Source organism: Sceloporus occidentalis, unplaced genomic scaffold (assembly GCF_023333645.1).
Source record: "Sceloporus occidentalis isolate IW3139 unplaced genomic scaffold, rSceOcc1.0.p SCAF_114, whole genome shotgun sequence".
Lineage (NCBI taxonomy): Eukaryota > Metazoa > Chordata > Lepidosauria > Squamata > Phrynosomatidae > Sceloporus > Sceloporus occidentalis.
Window position 1 is genome coordinate 428,057 of NW_028317094.1, and position 15,509 is coordinate 443,565.

At 44.1% G+C, this 15,509-nt stretch overlaps 1 protein-coding gene across 1 annotated transcript; it reads left to right on the forward strand.

Moving 5' to 3' along the window:
• Positions 1 to 3,676: 3,676 nt before the first annotated feature.
• LOC149282433 (uncharacterized) lies at positions 3,677 to 12,114 on the forward strand. Its single transcript, XM_089498193.1, has 3 exons — positions 3,677 to 4,652; positions 5,471 to 5,591; positions 11,042 to 12,114. The coding sequence occupies exons 1-3, from the start codon at positions 4,578 to 4,580 to the stop codon at positions 11,605 to 11,607; spliced, it is 762 nt and encodes a 253-aa protein (XP_089354319.1). The 5' UTR covers positions 3,677 to 4,577; the 3' UTR covers positions 11,608 to 12,114.
• Positions 12,115 to 15,509: the final 3,395 nt, after the last annotated feature.

A 15,509-nucleotide genomic window follows, 5' to 3' on the forward strand; every position in this document is an offset into this window, starting at 1 on the left:
AGGCCTTGTCTCTCTGCTGTTGCTTCACTCCCCCCTCTCTATCTCTCCTTCCTGTCTATCTCTTTCTCCCTCTAAAACTCTGCTGCTCTCTCTTCCGCACGCAGAGCTAAATAGAGAAGCAGAAGCTCCGCCTCTTTTTGAGGCTGGCCAATGGGGGCAGAGGACCTGGAAGACCCCCAGTGTTGCCAGTTTCGCGACTTTCACACGAAAACGGTGACTTTTCAGAGCTTTTCGTGTGATTTCCGTGCCCTCCTCTATTTCAGTGCATTTTCAGGGACTTTCAGCTCCAGCCTGAAAGCTGCTGCCTGCAGCATGCAACCAACCCTTTGGATTGTAACAGTTTCAGCCAATCAGAAAGAGGGCTGAAGAAAAAACACACTCTCTCTCTCTCTCTCTCCAACGACTCCCTTTGAGAGCCAGAAGTTCAGAACGGAGCAAAGAGCAAACCAACCAACTCTGGAATCACACTAACAGTTTTTTCAGCCAATCAGAGAGAGAGGAGGACAGTGATTGATTGCCCCCCCCCCCTCAGGCATTCAGGCTCCGCTCCAGGCAAAGCGGCTGCTGGAGAGAGAGAGCGGCAGGCATTGGGCAAGCAACCAACCCAGGCACAAAGTGTTGCCCAGAAGGAGTGAGGGATTTGGCTGGCTTAATCCCAATTGCCTTGAATTTCCAAGTAAGCCATAAGTTTTAAGGCACACAATCACAAAGGCAATAGTTGATAATGGTATCATGGGTTGATGTTGGGACTACTGTGTGTGCCTGCTGAGAGTGACATTTGAATTTCTGAATTCCTGAGCTTGGGCAGAGTGCCCCAAGCCTACCTCTCAGGGTTGTTGTTGTACTGTGAGGAGGACCATTTGGGTCGATGGGAGGAAAATCTAGTAGGGAAAAAGTAGAAGAATGGAGGAGAAAAAGAGGTGGAAAGGTGCTTCTGAGCATGGGCAGAGCACCTGGGTAGAATAATCAGGGATGTGTTTATCTCCATCTTCCCTCCCTTCCATGGGCTGCCCTACTAGTTAGTTGTGTGATGTGAATGTGATGTCCCTGAGACTGTGTGTGTGTGTTAGTGATTAAATATGCCTCTGAGCATGGGCAGAGCACCTGGTAAGTTGGCATCCCTGCTCTGTCTTCCAAGAAGTTTGTTTTGTGGCTCTCTTTTTCGTTCTCTTTTCCATTGCCATCCATACTGCAGAAATAATCCAGTTTGGCACTGCTTCTAACTGCAAGGCTCCCTGCGATGATGGGATTCTGGGCACAACAAACCACCAAGCCCAGAATTTCATGCATGGAGCCCTGGCTGCCGGTAAAAGCAGTGTCTCATGTCACAACAAACTACAATTCCCAGGATTCCCTGGTTGAACAAGGGAATTGCCTGCACACTTCCATATCACAGCCCCAGAGAATGAGTCTACAGGATTCAGTGTTGCCAATTTAAGTCCAGTTCTTAAGCTGCATTTGGATTTGATAATGATAATAATGATAATAATAATAATGGTGATGATGATAGAGAGATCTTGTAGCACCTTTGAGACTCACTGAAAGAAAAGTTGGCAGCATGAGCTTTCCTAGACTTAAGCGTATTTCCTCAGATGCATGGGAATTGTAGTTCATTGTGGCACCAGAGCTCTTTCTCACAAAACTACAATTCCCAGGGTTCTCTAGCACTGAGCCAGGGCAGTTAAAGCAGTCTTAAACTGGTTTATTTCTTCTGTGTGTCTTGGACCCAACTCAGGCTGCATCTTCACTCCAGACTCCAGAGACAATCCAGTTTCATACTGTTTTTACTGCCATGGCCCAGTGCTATGAAATCCTGGGAATTGTAGTTTGTTGTCACACCAGAGTTTGCTGAGAGAGAAGGTTAAATGTCTCAGAAAACTAGAATTCCCAGGATTCCCTAGCACTGAGCCATGGCAATTAAAAGGGTGTCAAACTGGATTTATTTCTGCAGTGCGGTTGCATCCGAACACATTTCTATTTGGCACAAAGCTTCCTGAACCCCCTTCATGTCAAAATAAATATCTTAAAAGGACTGAAAGATTCTTTGTTTGGTTCAGTGGTTATTTTGAGAGTTGAAATAAGTTACAATTATTTTTATTCAATTATATTTACGTTTATTTGCAAAACATCCACCATTTTAACATTATGGGAATTTTCTGGGAATTGTGACTGAAAATTCAGTGTGATGTGAGGGGATTCAGCGGGTTTTGGACAAGCATTTCCGGGAATTATCTCCGAGGCTTGTTGGCAACACTGGAGAACAAGGAGCAGAGAGTGGGAAGGGGACAGAGAGAGGCAGAGGCAAGGAGAGAGGGAGGGGAGTGGAGTACAGCAGAGGGACAAGGCCTGGAAGTGGTAGGCTTCACTGCTGTGCTGAGGCCTCCAACTGCCAAATGCTGAGGTGCAGGTGGCCATTTTGTGCTGCTTGTGACTGTGGGGAATAATGTTCCAGAACCTTCTCTGAGGCCTCAATTGAACAGAGGCTTCTCTTTCTCTCCTGAGGCTCCAGAGTCAGAAGGAGGCCAGGCTCCTTGGGCCAAAAGGAAGGAAGTGTGTCTCTTTTCTGAGAGGGGTTTCTTACACAGCTCTGCTCCTTCTGGGGATCATGCGTTTTGAAAGGGATCAGAAATGGGGAGCATAGTGTGCAGAAGAGTGAGTGAGAAGCAGAGAGTGGGAAGGGGACAGACAGAAAGACAGAGACAAGGAGGAAGGAAAGAAAGAGACAGAGACAAGGAAGGAGGGAAGGAAGGAAGGAGTGAGAGAGAGAGGGCAGAGTGGAGGGGCAGCAGAGAGACAAGGCCTGGAACCACTAGGCTTCACTGCTGCCCTGAGGTTTGGCTGGGCCTGGCTTGGGTCTACTGCTGCTGCTTTCCTTTGGCCACTGTCATTAAGGTGGGGAGGAAAGAGGCCCAGCAGTCCTTCTAGGCATGGCCCACTCTCTCTGAAGGAGGGAGATGTGACTCCCCAAAGGGGATTTTAATGCTTTTAATGGTGGCTCTCATGCTGTAGCAATGGTAGTAGTGGTGGTGATGATGGTGGTGATGATGATGATATTATCAGGCTGCCACCACGCCTTAATCATCATTGATCCCACCATCACTGGGCATTCCTGTATTGCACCACTGCAATTGTCATGGCTCAGTGTTATGGAACTATGCAAATGTACTTTTGGTTTGGCATTTTAGTTGTTGTTAAGATTTGGAAATCCCGTTTGGGATCCATTCTGAATTTGGGGCCCTTTCATCCTCCATTTTGGGTTCCCTGAAGGCCTCCAACTGCCAAGTGCTCAGGCAGAAGAGGCCATTTTGTGTTCTGGTGGCCATTTTGTGCTGCTTGTGACTGTGGGGAACAATGTTCTGGAACCTTCTCTGAGCCTCAGTTGAACAGAGGCTCCTCTTTCTCTCCTGAGGCTCCAGAGTCAGAAGGAGGCCAGGCTCCTTGGGCCAAAAGGGAGTCAGTGTGTTTCTTAGTGTGTCTTTTGTGTCTCTTTTCTGAGAGGGTTTTCTTATTACACATCTCTGCTCCTTCTGGGGAACATGGGTTTTAAAAGGGATCAGAAATCGGGAGGACAGTTTTAATACAAGCCTTACTCTTATTCTTCACAAACATTGGGCTTCTAAGAGGAGCTTGTCCCCCAAAAAAGGCCAAAAGTGGCTCCTTTGGGAGGTTTTAAAAGTCTCCCCAGTTTTCTTATTAATAGATTTTCAGGGAAGAAGGAAGGTGCCAGACCAGACCATCTCATATGACCAAGAATGATAATACAAACATACAAACAACCAACAACAAGAAGAATAAGGATTAGACAGAAAAACAAACTGCTGATATTTTAAAAAAGCAAAACCATTTTTAACAGGATAAAAATTCGACTTCAGTGCTTCTACCCTTTTACAACCGACTCAGGCTGTATCTGCACTACAGAAATAATCGAGTTCTAAAGCGTGTTAACTCTCCTGGTTTCATCCTGTGGAATCCTGGGATTTGTAGTTCTTTGTGCAATCAGAGCTCTCTGGCACAGAAGGCTAAGTGTCCCAAAGGTAAAACCCCAGGATTCCATAGCACTGAGCAGTTAAAGCGGTTTCAAATTGCTGATGCAGCCTTCTTGGGAAAGGGGCTGATGGGGAAAAGCACTGGGGAACTCTGGAGGTTTCAGCAGATTATTTATTTATTTATTTATTTATTTATGATGCCCTCATTTCACATCTATCTACGGGGACATAACCAGGGCCCTCTCCAATTCCCCATCCACTAATCCCCCACCACTAAGAAGGCATGGAGTATCTTGTGTAGGGGAGCTGCAGTGAATCTATGCTAGGTCCAGGGGGCTTTGTTTAGTGCAGAGGGAGGAAAGGGATGCCCACCTCTGCATCGGCCCAAAGGAGGCATCTATCACCTGCGTATGTCAACAGCAGGATGCTGTTCTCTGTGTCTTTGAGTGCTGCAAGGTTTCTTGCCAAGCCAATCCTAACCCTGGTTCCTTTTTCTCAGGAACTTCATCTCGGCTTCCTTGTACACGGCTTTGGGGCCTCTCTTGCTGGAAGTGACCAAGTGCAGGACCACCAGGACACCCTGCTCACTTGATGGCCAACACAGAGGCCAAGCAGAGGAAGTTGGGCTCCAACAGAAAGAGGCTGCCGAGGTACAACAACTCTTCGGTGAGTCACTATCCTATTAGCTTAATCTGTGTCACTGCTGGGCCAATTTATGAAGGAAGAAAATAAAATACTTGTTAATCCTCTGTCACCAGGTTATTTCAGGGGCTTTTAAAATGTCCTGGTTTCTCTCTCCTCCCACTGTCCCCCTTCTTCAGCTCACTTCACTTTCTGCATAAGGACTACAAAGGGGTTTGCACCTCATCAACTCAAAAGAGGGGAGAGGGGAGGAGAGAAGGGGGCAGGGTCTTGCCCTTGTCAGGAGTTGGATGCAAATGCAAACTTCTGTATCCTTCCTCACTTGTGTGATCTTTATCATTAACAACTTTGGGCATCTTGATCCCCTTCTGGTGTTGCTTGTCCACATGTGTCTTGCTTTCCCCATCTGTGAAATGCTGGGGGATTTGGAAGAATATCTCTCGATCTAAATTGAACGCGGGCCCAGTGGCCCTCAAGTCCAGAGTACTCCCCAGAACTGTTTTTAAAAATGAAATTTGCCTCTGAAATTAGGTGAGATATGGCTAAATTCACTATAATTCATTGGTGACTAAATGTACTATACATATTGGGATAGTCAGTATCCTAATCAATCAATAATATTCCAGAAATAGCCTAAATTATATTATCATATTGTAGATTATATTCAAAGGATTCAAGACAAACTGGATCTCAAATGCTGTAGCTTTTTGCTTGCTTGCAGAATTTAAAGTTTATTTCTTGGACTGAATTCTAAAGTGTTGAAATAATATTTGCAATGCACCATGTGCTTTCCTCCTCTTTTGTTTAGTCACTCTCTGGATGACGGCTATTTTCTGTTGCAGGTAACCTTTGCGGATGTGGCAGTATATTTCACCGAGGAGGAATGGAAACTGTTGACTAAAAAGCAGAAACTTATGTACAGTTCTGTAATGATGGAGAATTATGACAATGTAGCCTCTGTGGGTAAGGAACCTGAATCCATTTCCCTTCCTGTGAAGACTGAGGGCCCTTTATTAATTCACTATCAGACACTATGATTCCACTTTAGAATTATAGACCACAAGGACCATCTGGTTCAATCTTCTGCCATGCAGGAATAGACATTCAAAGCACCCCCGAGAGCATCCAGCCTCTGTTTAAAGACCACCAAAGAAAGAGACTCCACCAAACTCTGAGGGAGTATAGTCCACTGTTGAAGAGCTCTTACTGTCAGGAAGTTCCTCCTAAAGTTTAAGTGGAATCTCTTGTCCCTGTGGCTTGCATCCATTATTCCATGTCCTTTTCTCTGGAGTAGCAGAAAGCAAGCCTGCTCCATCCAGTATATGACATCTCTTCAAATATTTGAACAGGGCTGTCATATCCACTCTTAACCTTCTCTTCTCCAAGCTAAACATACCCAGCTCCCTAAGTCATTCCTCAGAGAGCATAGTTTCCATACCATTCATCATTTTGGTTTCCCTCCTCTGGACATCCTCCAGCTTCTCAACATCTGTTTGAATTGTGGTGCCCAGAACTGGACACAGGATTATTGCAAGTGAGCCCTGACCAAAACAGAATAGAGTGGCACTATTACTTCCCTTGATCTTGACACTATAGTCCTATTGATACAGCCTAGGATCACATTGGCCTTTTTAGCTGCTGCATCACACTGTTGACACATGTTCAACTTGTGCCTGACTACCATTCCTAGTTCCCTTTCACACATAATTCAATTGTCATGACAACTTCCTGTGGAATCTTGGAATTTCTAATTTTAGTGAGGCACTATTGTTCTCCACTTTGTAAGGATTCTCAGTATCCAATCCTAAACTGCCAATTCTGCAATTTTGTGGGAAGGAGCCGTGGAGATTAATGCTTTTTGCCCTTAAATGGTCCTGAGCCCATTCCTGAGCAAGCTTCCTGGCTTTTGTGGCCCCTCTTCCAGCTTTTTGACGCTCTGGAGAGGCTTCGTGGGAAAAGGGCCTCCCTTGGCCCTGCAATGGATCAGAGAGGGCCCAACAGTGACAAAATGGCCTCCATTTCCCCAAAGGGGAAGGGATGCTGTGGGATATTGAGGGGCAAATCATTATTCCATATTTTTATTGCCCTCCTCTGGACATGTTCCAACTTGTCAACATCTATTTGAATTGTGGAGCCCAGAACTGGACACAGGATTATTTCAAGTGAGGCCTGACCAAAGCTGAATAGAGTGGCACTATTACTTCCCTTGATCTAGAAACTGTAGTCGTATGGATGCAGCCTAGAATGACATTGGCCTTTTTAGCTGCCGCATCACACTGTTGGCCCATGTTCAACTTGTGGTCTACTAGGAGTCCTAGATCTCTTTCAAGCGTAGTTTAATTGTGATAGCAACATCCTGTAGAATATTTGAATTTGTCGTTTAGTGAGGCACTATTGCTCTCCACTTTATAAGGATTCCTAATACCCCATCGTAAACTGCCAATTGTCAGAAACAGCTTCTGTGGTTCATCCAGAATGGTATCGGGGTTTGGGGGGGATTGTTAGTAGTTTAAATGCTAGTAGTTTTAAGGAGTTGATAAAGATAGTGGGGCCTAGAATGTCTTGGGGGAAGGGAAGCAGTTGTGGAGGCTATTAACTGACTGTTTTGTGAGTTTCAGGTGGCAGACATGCCCCCAGGGGGAGACACATATATGAACAGTGGAAGAAGAAGGCAAGAGGTACCTAGGCAGCCAGGCTGGTTAGGGGCTGAAGGGGGAGGAAAAGGAAGGAGTGTGAAGGTAGTTAATGACGGAGGGAAAAGGTCTCGATTCTTCAGAGACTGCTTAGACGTGTTAATAGACGCTTCTGCCTGAGTTTCTCACTTAAACCTTTTGGTGCAAGCAAATGACTTGTTAATTCTGAAACTTAGTTCCGCACCCAGATATCACACCATTTCTAGGATTTGGTGGGAAGACAGCATGGAGATTATGCCCCCAATCCCCAACAGTAGCCTATCTCTGTCTTAGAGATGTCTTAAGGCTGTTTTAAGGCTGCTCCCTGGTGCTTGATCCTCACCAAAATTGGAGTCCAGCTCCCAGCCCGCTTGCTCTGCCTTTCCCAATGAGTTATTTGTATATTGATTATCCTGCCTTTCTCAACAAATGAGCTTCAAAGTATCCCTTTTATGCATCACATAAATGAGTGTGTGTCTGTGATAGAGAGAAGGAGCGAATGTGAAAAACAGAAAGTCAGGAAAGAGATGGTGAAGGTGAAATGCTGAAGCAGTGCAGATGGGCAAGAGGAAAGGTTGGAGAGCAGAGGGAAAAAGGGAAGGGGATCAGGCTTAGGGTGGAAAAATGAAATATACAGATATAGGATGGAGGACACCTGGCTAAATGAAACTACGTGTGAAAGGGCTCTAGGAGTCCAAGTAGACCAGAAGTTGAACATGAGTCAACAGTACGAAGCGGCAGCTAACAAGGCAATGCAATTTTAGGCTGCATCATTAGAAGTATAGTGTCTAGATCAAGGAAATAACAGTGCCACTCTATTCTGCTTTGGTCAGGCCTCACCTCGAGTACTGTGTCCACTTCTAGGCACCACAATTTAAAAAGGATGTTGAGAAACTGGAGCGTGTCCAAAGGAGGGCAACTAAAATGGTGAAGGGTCTGGAAGCAATGCCCTATGAGGAATGGCTTAGGGAACTAGGGATGTTTAGCCTGGAGAAAAGAAGGTTAAGAGGTGATATGATAGACCTGTTTAAATATTTGAACAGATGTCATATTGAGGAGGGAGCAAGCTTGTTTTCTGCTGCTCCAGAGACTAGAACACAGAACAATGGACGCAAGGCACAGGAAAAGAGGTTCCACCTAAACATTAGAAGGAACTTCCTGACAGTAAGGGCTGTTTGACAGTGGAACAAACTCCCTCAGAGATTTTGGTGGAGTCTCCTTCCTTAGAGGTCTTTAAACAGAGGCTGGATGGCCATCTATCAGGGATGCTTTGATTAGAATGGGGTTGGACTGGATGGCTCTTGTAGTCTCTTCCATCCCTATGATTCTAGGCCTCTGGGAGCCAGGAGGGGAAGGCAGGAGCAAAGCCAGGATCGCTTAGCTCTGTGCGGAGAGAAAGGGACCTCTGGGAACGGCCAGGAGAGGGGCCTTGGGGATTGGGAGGCAGTCACCAACCTCACAGATTTTAATAATAATAATAATAAGTTTTATTTGTATTTTCCCACCTCTCCCAACGGATCGAGGCCGTATTATAACCGTAAAATAGCCACAAAACAACAATAGCATCCAATTTTCACACAGTAAAATAACAAGTTGCTAAAAACTCAATTCGGGACAAATAAAATATCATTTAAAATGCACAATTGTGATCAGAAGTGAGATTTTTCCTTAAGTTCTTTACAAGAGGTCGGGTGGGTAAGCCTGCTGGAAGGGATCCGTCTTAAGTGCTTTCTTGAAAGCATTCAAGGTGGTGATAAGATGGAACTCCTCCGGCAAGTTGTTCCATAACTTGGGAGCCATGGCTGTGTATGCTCTGAGGTAAGACCTTTGGGTAGTGATTGGAGAAACCCATGTTTTTCTTCTCGTTCATTGAGAACTTGAGGAGAATTTTTTAAAAAAATATTTGTTCCACAAATGCCCCTTTCAAAGGGTGATTTCTTCTCTCCCTTTCAGCAGCTAGCGAAATATTTTTCACAGATTTCTCTGAATGACAATAAAAGACAAGTCGAATAATTACGCTAATTACTTTGCATTTCAGACTCAATTACCTTGTCAAAAGGAAGTTTGGCAGAGATTTATAGAACATTCCTATGCTTTAAAAAAGCTGAAGGCACACACACAAAAGGGGGAAAAAGCCCAGTCTCAACAAAGAAACTGTGAAGACCCAACAAGAAATGCTAGAGTTGAGGGGACCCTCAAGGACCATCCAGTCCAACCCCCTTCTGCTATGAAGGAATACATGGGATCCAACTCTGCACCTCTCCCATGGTGATGCCAAGGTCATGCAATAATAATAATAATAATAATAATAATAATAATAATTGGCAAGGAGAGTGCAGAATATCCATGAGTGAGAGAGTGTAACTTACCCAATGTCACCTTGTGGATTTACATGGCTGAGCTGGGATCAGGACTCTAGCCTCCCAGTTCACCCTAGAAATTCTCTGGCTGACCTTGGGCAAGTCACTTGCTCTCAGCTTCAACTCCAACTCCTAGGTATTCCTTCATGGTAGAAGAAGGGGGGTTGGATGACCTCTTGGAATCCCTTCGAATGCTAGGTTTTATCCATCATGGCAGAATTCCTGTCATTGCACCCCACCCTGCCCCTTCTTCTCTTTTGTGAGGGTTACACTCTCTCAGCCTCAGAGGCATTCCATGGCAAAACTCCTCTTTATGCCAAGAAAACCCTCGGTTTGTCCCATCTTCCAGTGCCATCCTGATGTTGAACAGGGGTCAGACTACAAGGAGCAGAGTGGGGTGCGATGGCAAGAATTCTGCCATGAATAAAACCTACCATGAAGGAATACCTAGGAGTTGGAGCTGATGCTGAGAGGATGTGACTTGCCCAAGGTCAGCCAGTGAATTTCTAGGGTGAACTGGGAGGATCCCTGCTCAGCCATGTAAATCCACAGGGTGACATTGGGTAAGTCACACTCTCTCATTGCTGGAAATTCTGCACTCTCCTTGCCAATTATTATTATTATTATTGCATGACCTTAGCATCACCATGGGAGAGGTGCAGAGAGAGAGAGAGTTGGTCATGTCCTGCTTCTGAGGCTGAGAGAATGTGACCCTCACAAAAGAGAATGTGGGAGAATGAGGATCTGCTGAACTTTCCCCCTGCCATTTGCTTCTCCTTTTGTCTCTTGTCCCTTTAGATTGGAAGCCTGAAGGCAGGGAAATGTGTAGCAATTTGTAAGCTGCTCTGATAGCCTTTTGGCTGAAGAGCTGGGCCATTATTATTATTATTATTATTATTAGAGCTGGGACATTCTGAGGTGTGAAGTGATCCATCATGGGGGAGGGTGCCTTTTATTCTACTGCTTTGTCATGGCTCTTTCTTTAAACAAAGCCTCTTTAAATGATAAAGTTACCATTTATTTATTTATATATTCTTTTGGGCAAGGATTGTTCAGAATGTCCCTGACTGAGGCTGAGACAATATGACTTACCCAGGGTCACCTCTGGATTTACGTGGCTTAGCTAGGATTAGCACTCTAATGATAATAATAATAATAATAATAATAATAATAATAATAATTGGTAGCTTCTATGAGTAAGGATACTATCATTATATGGATTTGGGGGCATCCAGAACAGAGTCATGCTCAGGTCACTCACACCAACTTAATTAATTTAATCTCAAATAGGGAGTGGGGAAGGTGGGGCTAAATATTGGGGTAACACTTTGCTCTCTTAACACTGAGATTCAGTTTTGTCTGTCATTGTCCTCCTTTACAGAAGAACCTGTCAGTCATGAGAGAGTCCACACTAGAGAGAAGCCATACAAATGCCAGCATTGTGGGAAATGTTTTTCTTGGAAGGCACACCTAGTGAGACATCAGAGAGTCCACACAGGAGAGAAGCCATACAAATGCCAGCATTGTGGGAAATGTTTTTCATTGAAATCAAACCTAGTGTCACATCTGAGAATCCACACAGGAGAGAAGCCATACAAATGCCAGCATTGTGGGAGATGTTTTTCTTCAAAATCAGACCTAGTGAAACATCTGAGAGTCCACACAGGAGAGAAGCCATACAAATGCCAGCATTGTGGGAAATGTTTTTCTCGGCAGTCAAGCCTAATGACACACCAGAGAATCCACACAGGAGAGAAACCATACAAATGCCAGCATTGTGCGAAATGTTTTTCTCGGAAGGCACACCTAGTGATACATCAGAGAGTCCACACAGGAGAGAAGCCATACAAATGCCAGCACTGTGGGAGATGTTTTCCTCAGAGGTCAAACCTAGTGAAACATCAGAGTGTCCACACAGGAGGGAAGCCACACAAATCCCAGAAATGAACTAACATTATTTTTGTCAATAAGGAATACAAAGAATATATTTTTAATCCTGTGGTGATAAGAAAAGCCCCTTGTGATTATGTGTGTTAGGTTTGTCTGTCCATATTTCTGTTTATGTTTTAAAGTTATATTTTGTTAAACTTAGGTTTTAATTGCTATTAGTATAGATCATTGCTTTAGTTTCTAAATTTAACTGGGGATTATGGGTTGTGAAATAGGTTGCCTAGATAGAGGGGTGGGATTTGTTGCAGCTGGTTACAATAGTTATAGGAATGATAGCTTTTGCAATGTGTGGGACGATGGCTGAACACCGTTGGGGTCAGGTATTAACAGAAAGGGCTAGTTTCTGGGAATGGCAAAGGGGGCCTTTTTACCTGTGGGGCATAGACTGTGGGAATTGGAGGTGGGGGCTAGGTTTGAACAAGGGTTTTGTTTTAGGTTTTGGGCTTTTGATGTATTGTTTGGCTTGGGGAGGGCAGTTCTGTCTTAAACGCTGAATTTCTATGTGTTGTCAATAAAGTTCTTTGTTATTTCAACAGACGACTCATTGGTTTTCAGAAGGTCTGCATTTGCACAAAATTGACCCTTTCTTCTTTCCTCAGCCCTCAGCTCCATTCCCAGCCATAAAAACAGAGGCAAACACACACACACACACACAGAGAGAGAGAGACAGAGCTATATGTACAAAGCAGAACCTTCCCAGCCTTTCCCTCCTGAGTCCAGCTCTGCATCTTTGGCTCCATTCTGGAAGGAAGGAAGGAAGGAAGGAAGGAAGGAAGGAAGGGTGTAGTCCTTCCCTTCTTCCAAAGGCTGAACAGTGGAATAAGCAGCAGCAGCACCAAGGGCCTTATGCTTAGACACTGTTAGTTCAGTATGAAGCAGTGTATAAATGAAGCTGTTTGTTTTTGTTTGATCCCTGCGCATGGTCAGGAGGGTACTTTGGGGCAGCTGCACATGCACACTCTCAGTCCGTGAAGCTGCTGCCCTCACAACCTTCTCTGAGGGAGGGAAGTGGTGAGAGCCCTCATTCATTCAGAGGAATGGCTGGAGGGTCTTCTGGGGGGTGGGTTGGGGTGTTGTAAGAAGGAAAGAAACCCTGATCTCCTTCCTCCAAAGAAAGGCAAGGGGCCTGCCAGGCCTCCTCTCTCTCTTGCCTTCCCTGCACACTCCTCTACGGATTCCTTGACCCCCAGGTACTTGGGAGGGTTGGGGGGTTATAATGAGAAAAGGGGGCAGGCCGACACTTGGAGAGATGCATGGCCATGGAGGGGAGGGGGATCCAAAGCCAAAAAGGGCTTTAAGGAGCAAACCTCCCTCTTGGAAATTGGGGCAGAGAAGAGACCCTCCCTTCTGATGCCTCATTTGGGGAAGAGTTCTCTGCCAAATAAAGAGCATCACACAGCATAGGCTTCAATTGCATTTGAAACAACATTATTCAGGGAGGCATTTCTCTGGGGGGAGGGGTTCTATCTGGGGGGAGAGAGAAGAGCCGAAATCTAGGCCAAAGCCAAGAGGCGGGAGATGGAGGGAACTGAAAGCCCCTTCAGAGTTGAACAACACCCCTCCTAACAACCTGGCAACTAGGCTTAAAGGGCCACAGGATCTGGATTAGGCATTCCCCCCCCCACACACACACACACAGACCTCCCTCCTCTAAAAGGGAAGTTAAATCTGGCGTTTCTCAGGGCGCAAACCTGACCAAAATGCTATTCAACATTTACATTAAACTGCCTGGAGAGATCATCTGGAGGCATGGAGTGGGGTGTTATCAGTACGCTGTTGATGCCCAATGATATCTCTCCATGCCCCAGACCTGAGTGTCAACTAAGGAAGACATTTCCCCTCTGAATGAATGTCTTGAGGTAGTAATGGGCAAGATGAAAAACAAATTGAAAGTGAATCCGGGTAAGACAGAAGTATTTGTTGTTGGAGCCCATGACCCAGGTATGGAAGTTTGTCAACCGGTCCTGGATGGGGTCACACTTCCCCTAAAGGACTATGTTCGCAGTCTTGGGGTGCTCCTGCTTCTTTGCTCCAGATGTCAGCTCAGACAGATGTGACAGCCAAGAGTGCCTTTTATCAGCTTTGGTTGATCGCCAGCTGCACCCTTTCCTGGAACCTGAAGACCTAAAAACTATGGTGTACTTGCTGGTAAGCTCACGTCTTGATTTCTGCAATGCGATCTACAAAGGGCTACTCTTGCACAAGGTCTGGAAACTTCAACTAATCCAAAATATGGCAGCCAGAGTGGTCAATGGGAGATCTAGAAGTGACTGTATCACACCTATATTCAAATCTCTTCATTGGCTGCCCATTAATTGCCGGTGACAGTACAAGGTCTTGGTTATAACCTTTAAAGCCCTCCTGCCTTGGGTCTGGCTTACTTACAGGATCTCCTTCTCCCATATAATCTGCCCCACACATTGAGGTCCTCTAGTAAAAACTTACTGCAGCCAGCAAAAATTAGGCTCTCTTGATTTACCCAGAGGACCTTCTCTTCTGCCACTCCAAATTATGGAATAGCCTCCGGAAGAGATCCAATATATCACCAGTCTTAATTGCTTTTAAAAGGCCATCAAGACACATAACTTTCCAGATTAACATTCCTACAATCTCCTATTAATTGTTCAACAACTGCTCTAACTGCCTCTGCCCTAATTTTAATAATTGTTTTAATAATTTTTTCAGAATTTAATTGTATTTTATTGTGGATGGGAGGAATTGGGAGGCTTTTGAACGCAACAATGGTAAACTGTTATTGTATATTACTAATGTTTTTACTATTAGCCGCTTTGATCTGTTTGGAGAAGCGGGATATAAATAAAAATTATTATTATTATTATTATTATTACAATGATTTGACAAATAAACAAGGCAATATGATTAAAATAAAAATATGAGAAAAATAAAAGAAGAAGGTAAATGAGGTAATTGGCTTGTTTTCAGGCAAATAAGAGAGAGATTTTCTGTTGGTTATGAAAACAAATGGCATAGAAATAATTAGTACAGAAATACTAGGAAATGTGCTTGCTATCGGGAAAGGTTCACTTGTGGGGAGATTGTATAAAATCCTGTTAAAACATGAGATGGAATCTGAAGTGGTTAAAGAAAACATGGTTCAATGGCCAAGAAATCTAGGACAAAATATTGAGATGGAAGAACGGGAGTTCACTTGGAAAAGGAGGATAAAATACACAGCTTCCCAAGTCCTAAGGGAAAACTACTACAAAGTATTTTTTCCCCGATGGTATTTCAAAAAATGAAAAAATACATAAAATATCTAAGAATAGTTTGGATAGGTACTGGATGTGCGGAAATGAAAAGGGCACATTTTCCCATCTCTGCTGGCCCTGTGTAAAAGTGAAAGAAATTTAGCATAAAGTACATTGCATAATATCTGAAATGTTGCAAGTGAACCTAAAATCTGTCCTGAAGTATATTTGCTAAAATGGAGTGGAAAAATTGTATGGTAGAGTATTGTTTTATCTTTTATCAACAGCAAGAATGACACTAGCAAAAGAAAGGAGACAAACTAAAGTTCCTGAAGCCGAAAAATGTCTGTTAAGACTATTTGATGCATTGGAAGCAGATAAACTCACAAGGATCTTACAAAAACCAAAAATGGATAGACTGAGAGAAGACTGGGATCAAGTGATGGACTATATTGGAAAAGAATGGAAGATTGAAGGGAATACAGTGGATGAAATATCCCAACATTAAAGGAAGTTACATCAATGTTATTTAAATAAGTGATATTAATTTTAAACTAGTAAAAGCACCTCTTTTTATCAAAAAACAAAAAAGTGGATCAGTTAAAGAGGGAGAAAGAAAAAATAATAATTCTCTGATAACGGATGGGATTAAATGATCTGTTCCTGGTTTCGCTCCTGTTTTGCTTTTCT

Coding starts and splice junctions, on each gene's coding strand:
- LOC149282433 (XM_089498193.1), top strand. CDS start 4,578: ATGGCCAACACAGAGGCCAAGCAGAGGAAGTTGGGCTCCAACAGAAAG. Junction 4,653..5,470: donor CGAGGTACAACAACTCTTCG/GTGAGTCACTAT, acceptor TTTCTGTTGCAG/GTAACCTTTGCGGATGTGGC. Junction 5,592..11,041: donor TGACAATGTAGCCTCTGTGG/GTAAGGAACCTG, acceptor CCTCCTTTACAG/AAGAACCTGTCAGTCATGAG.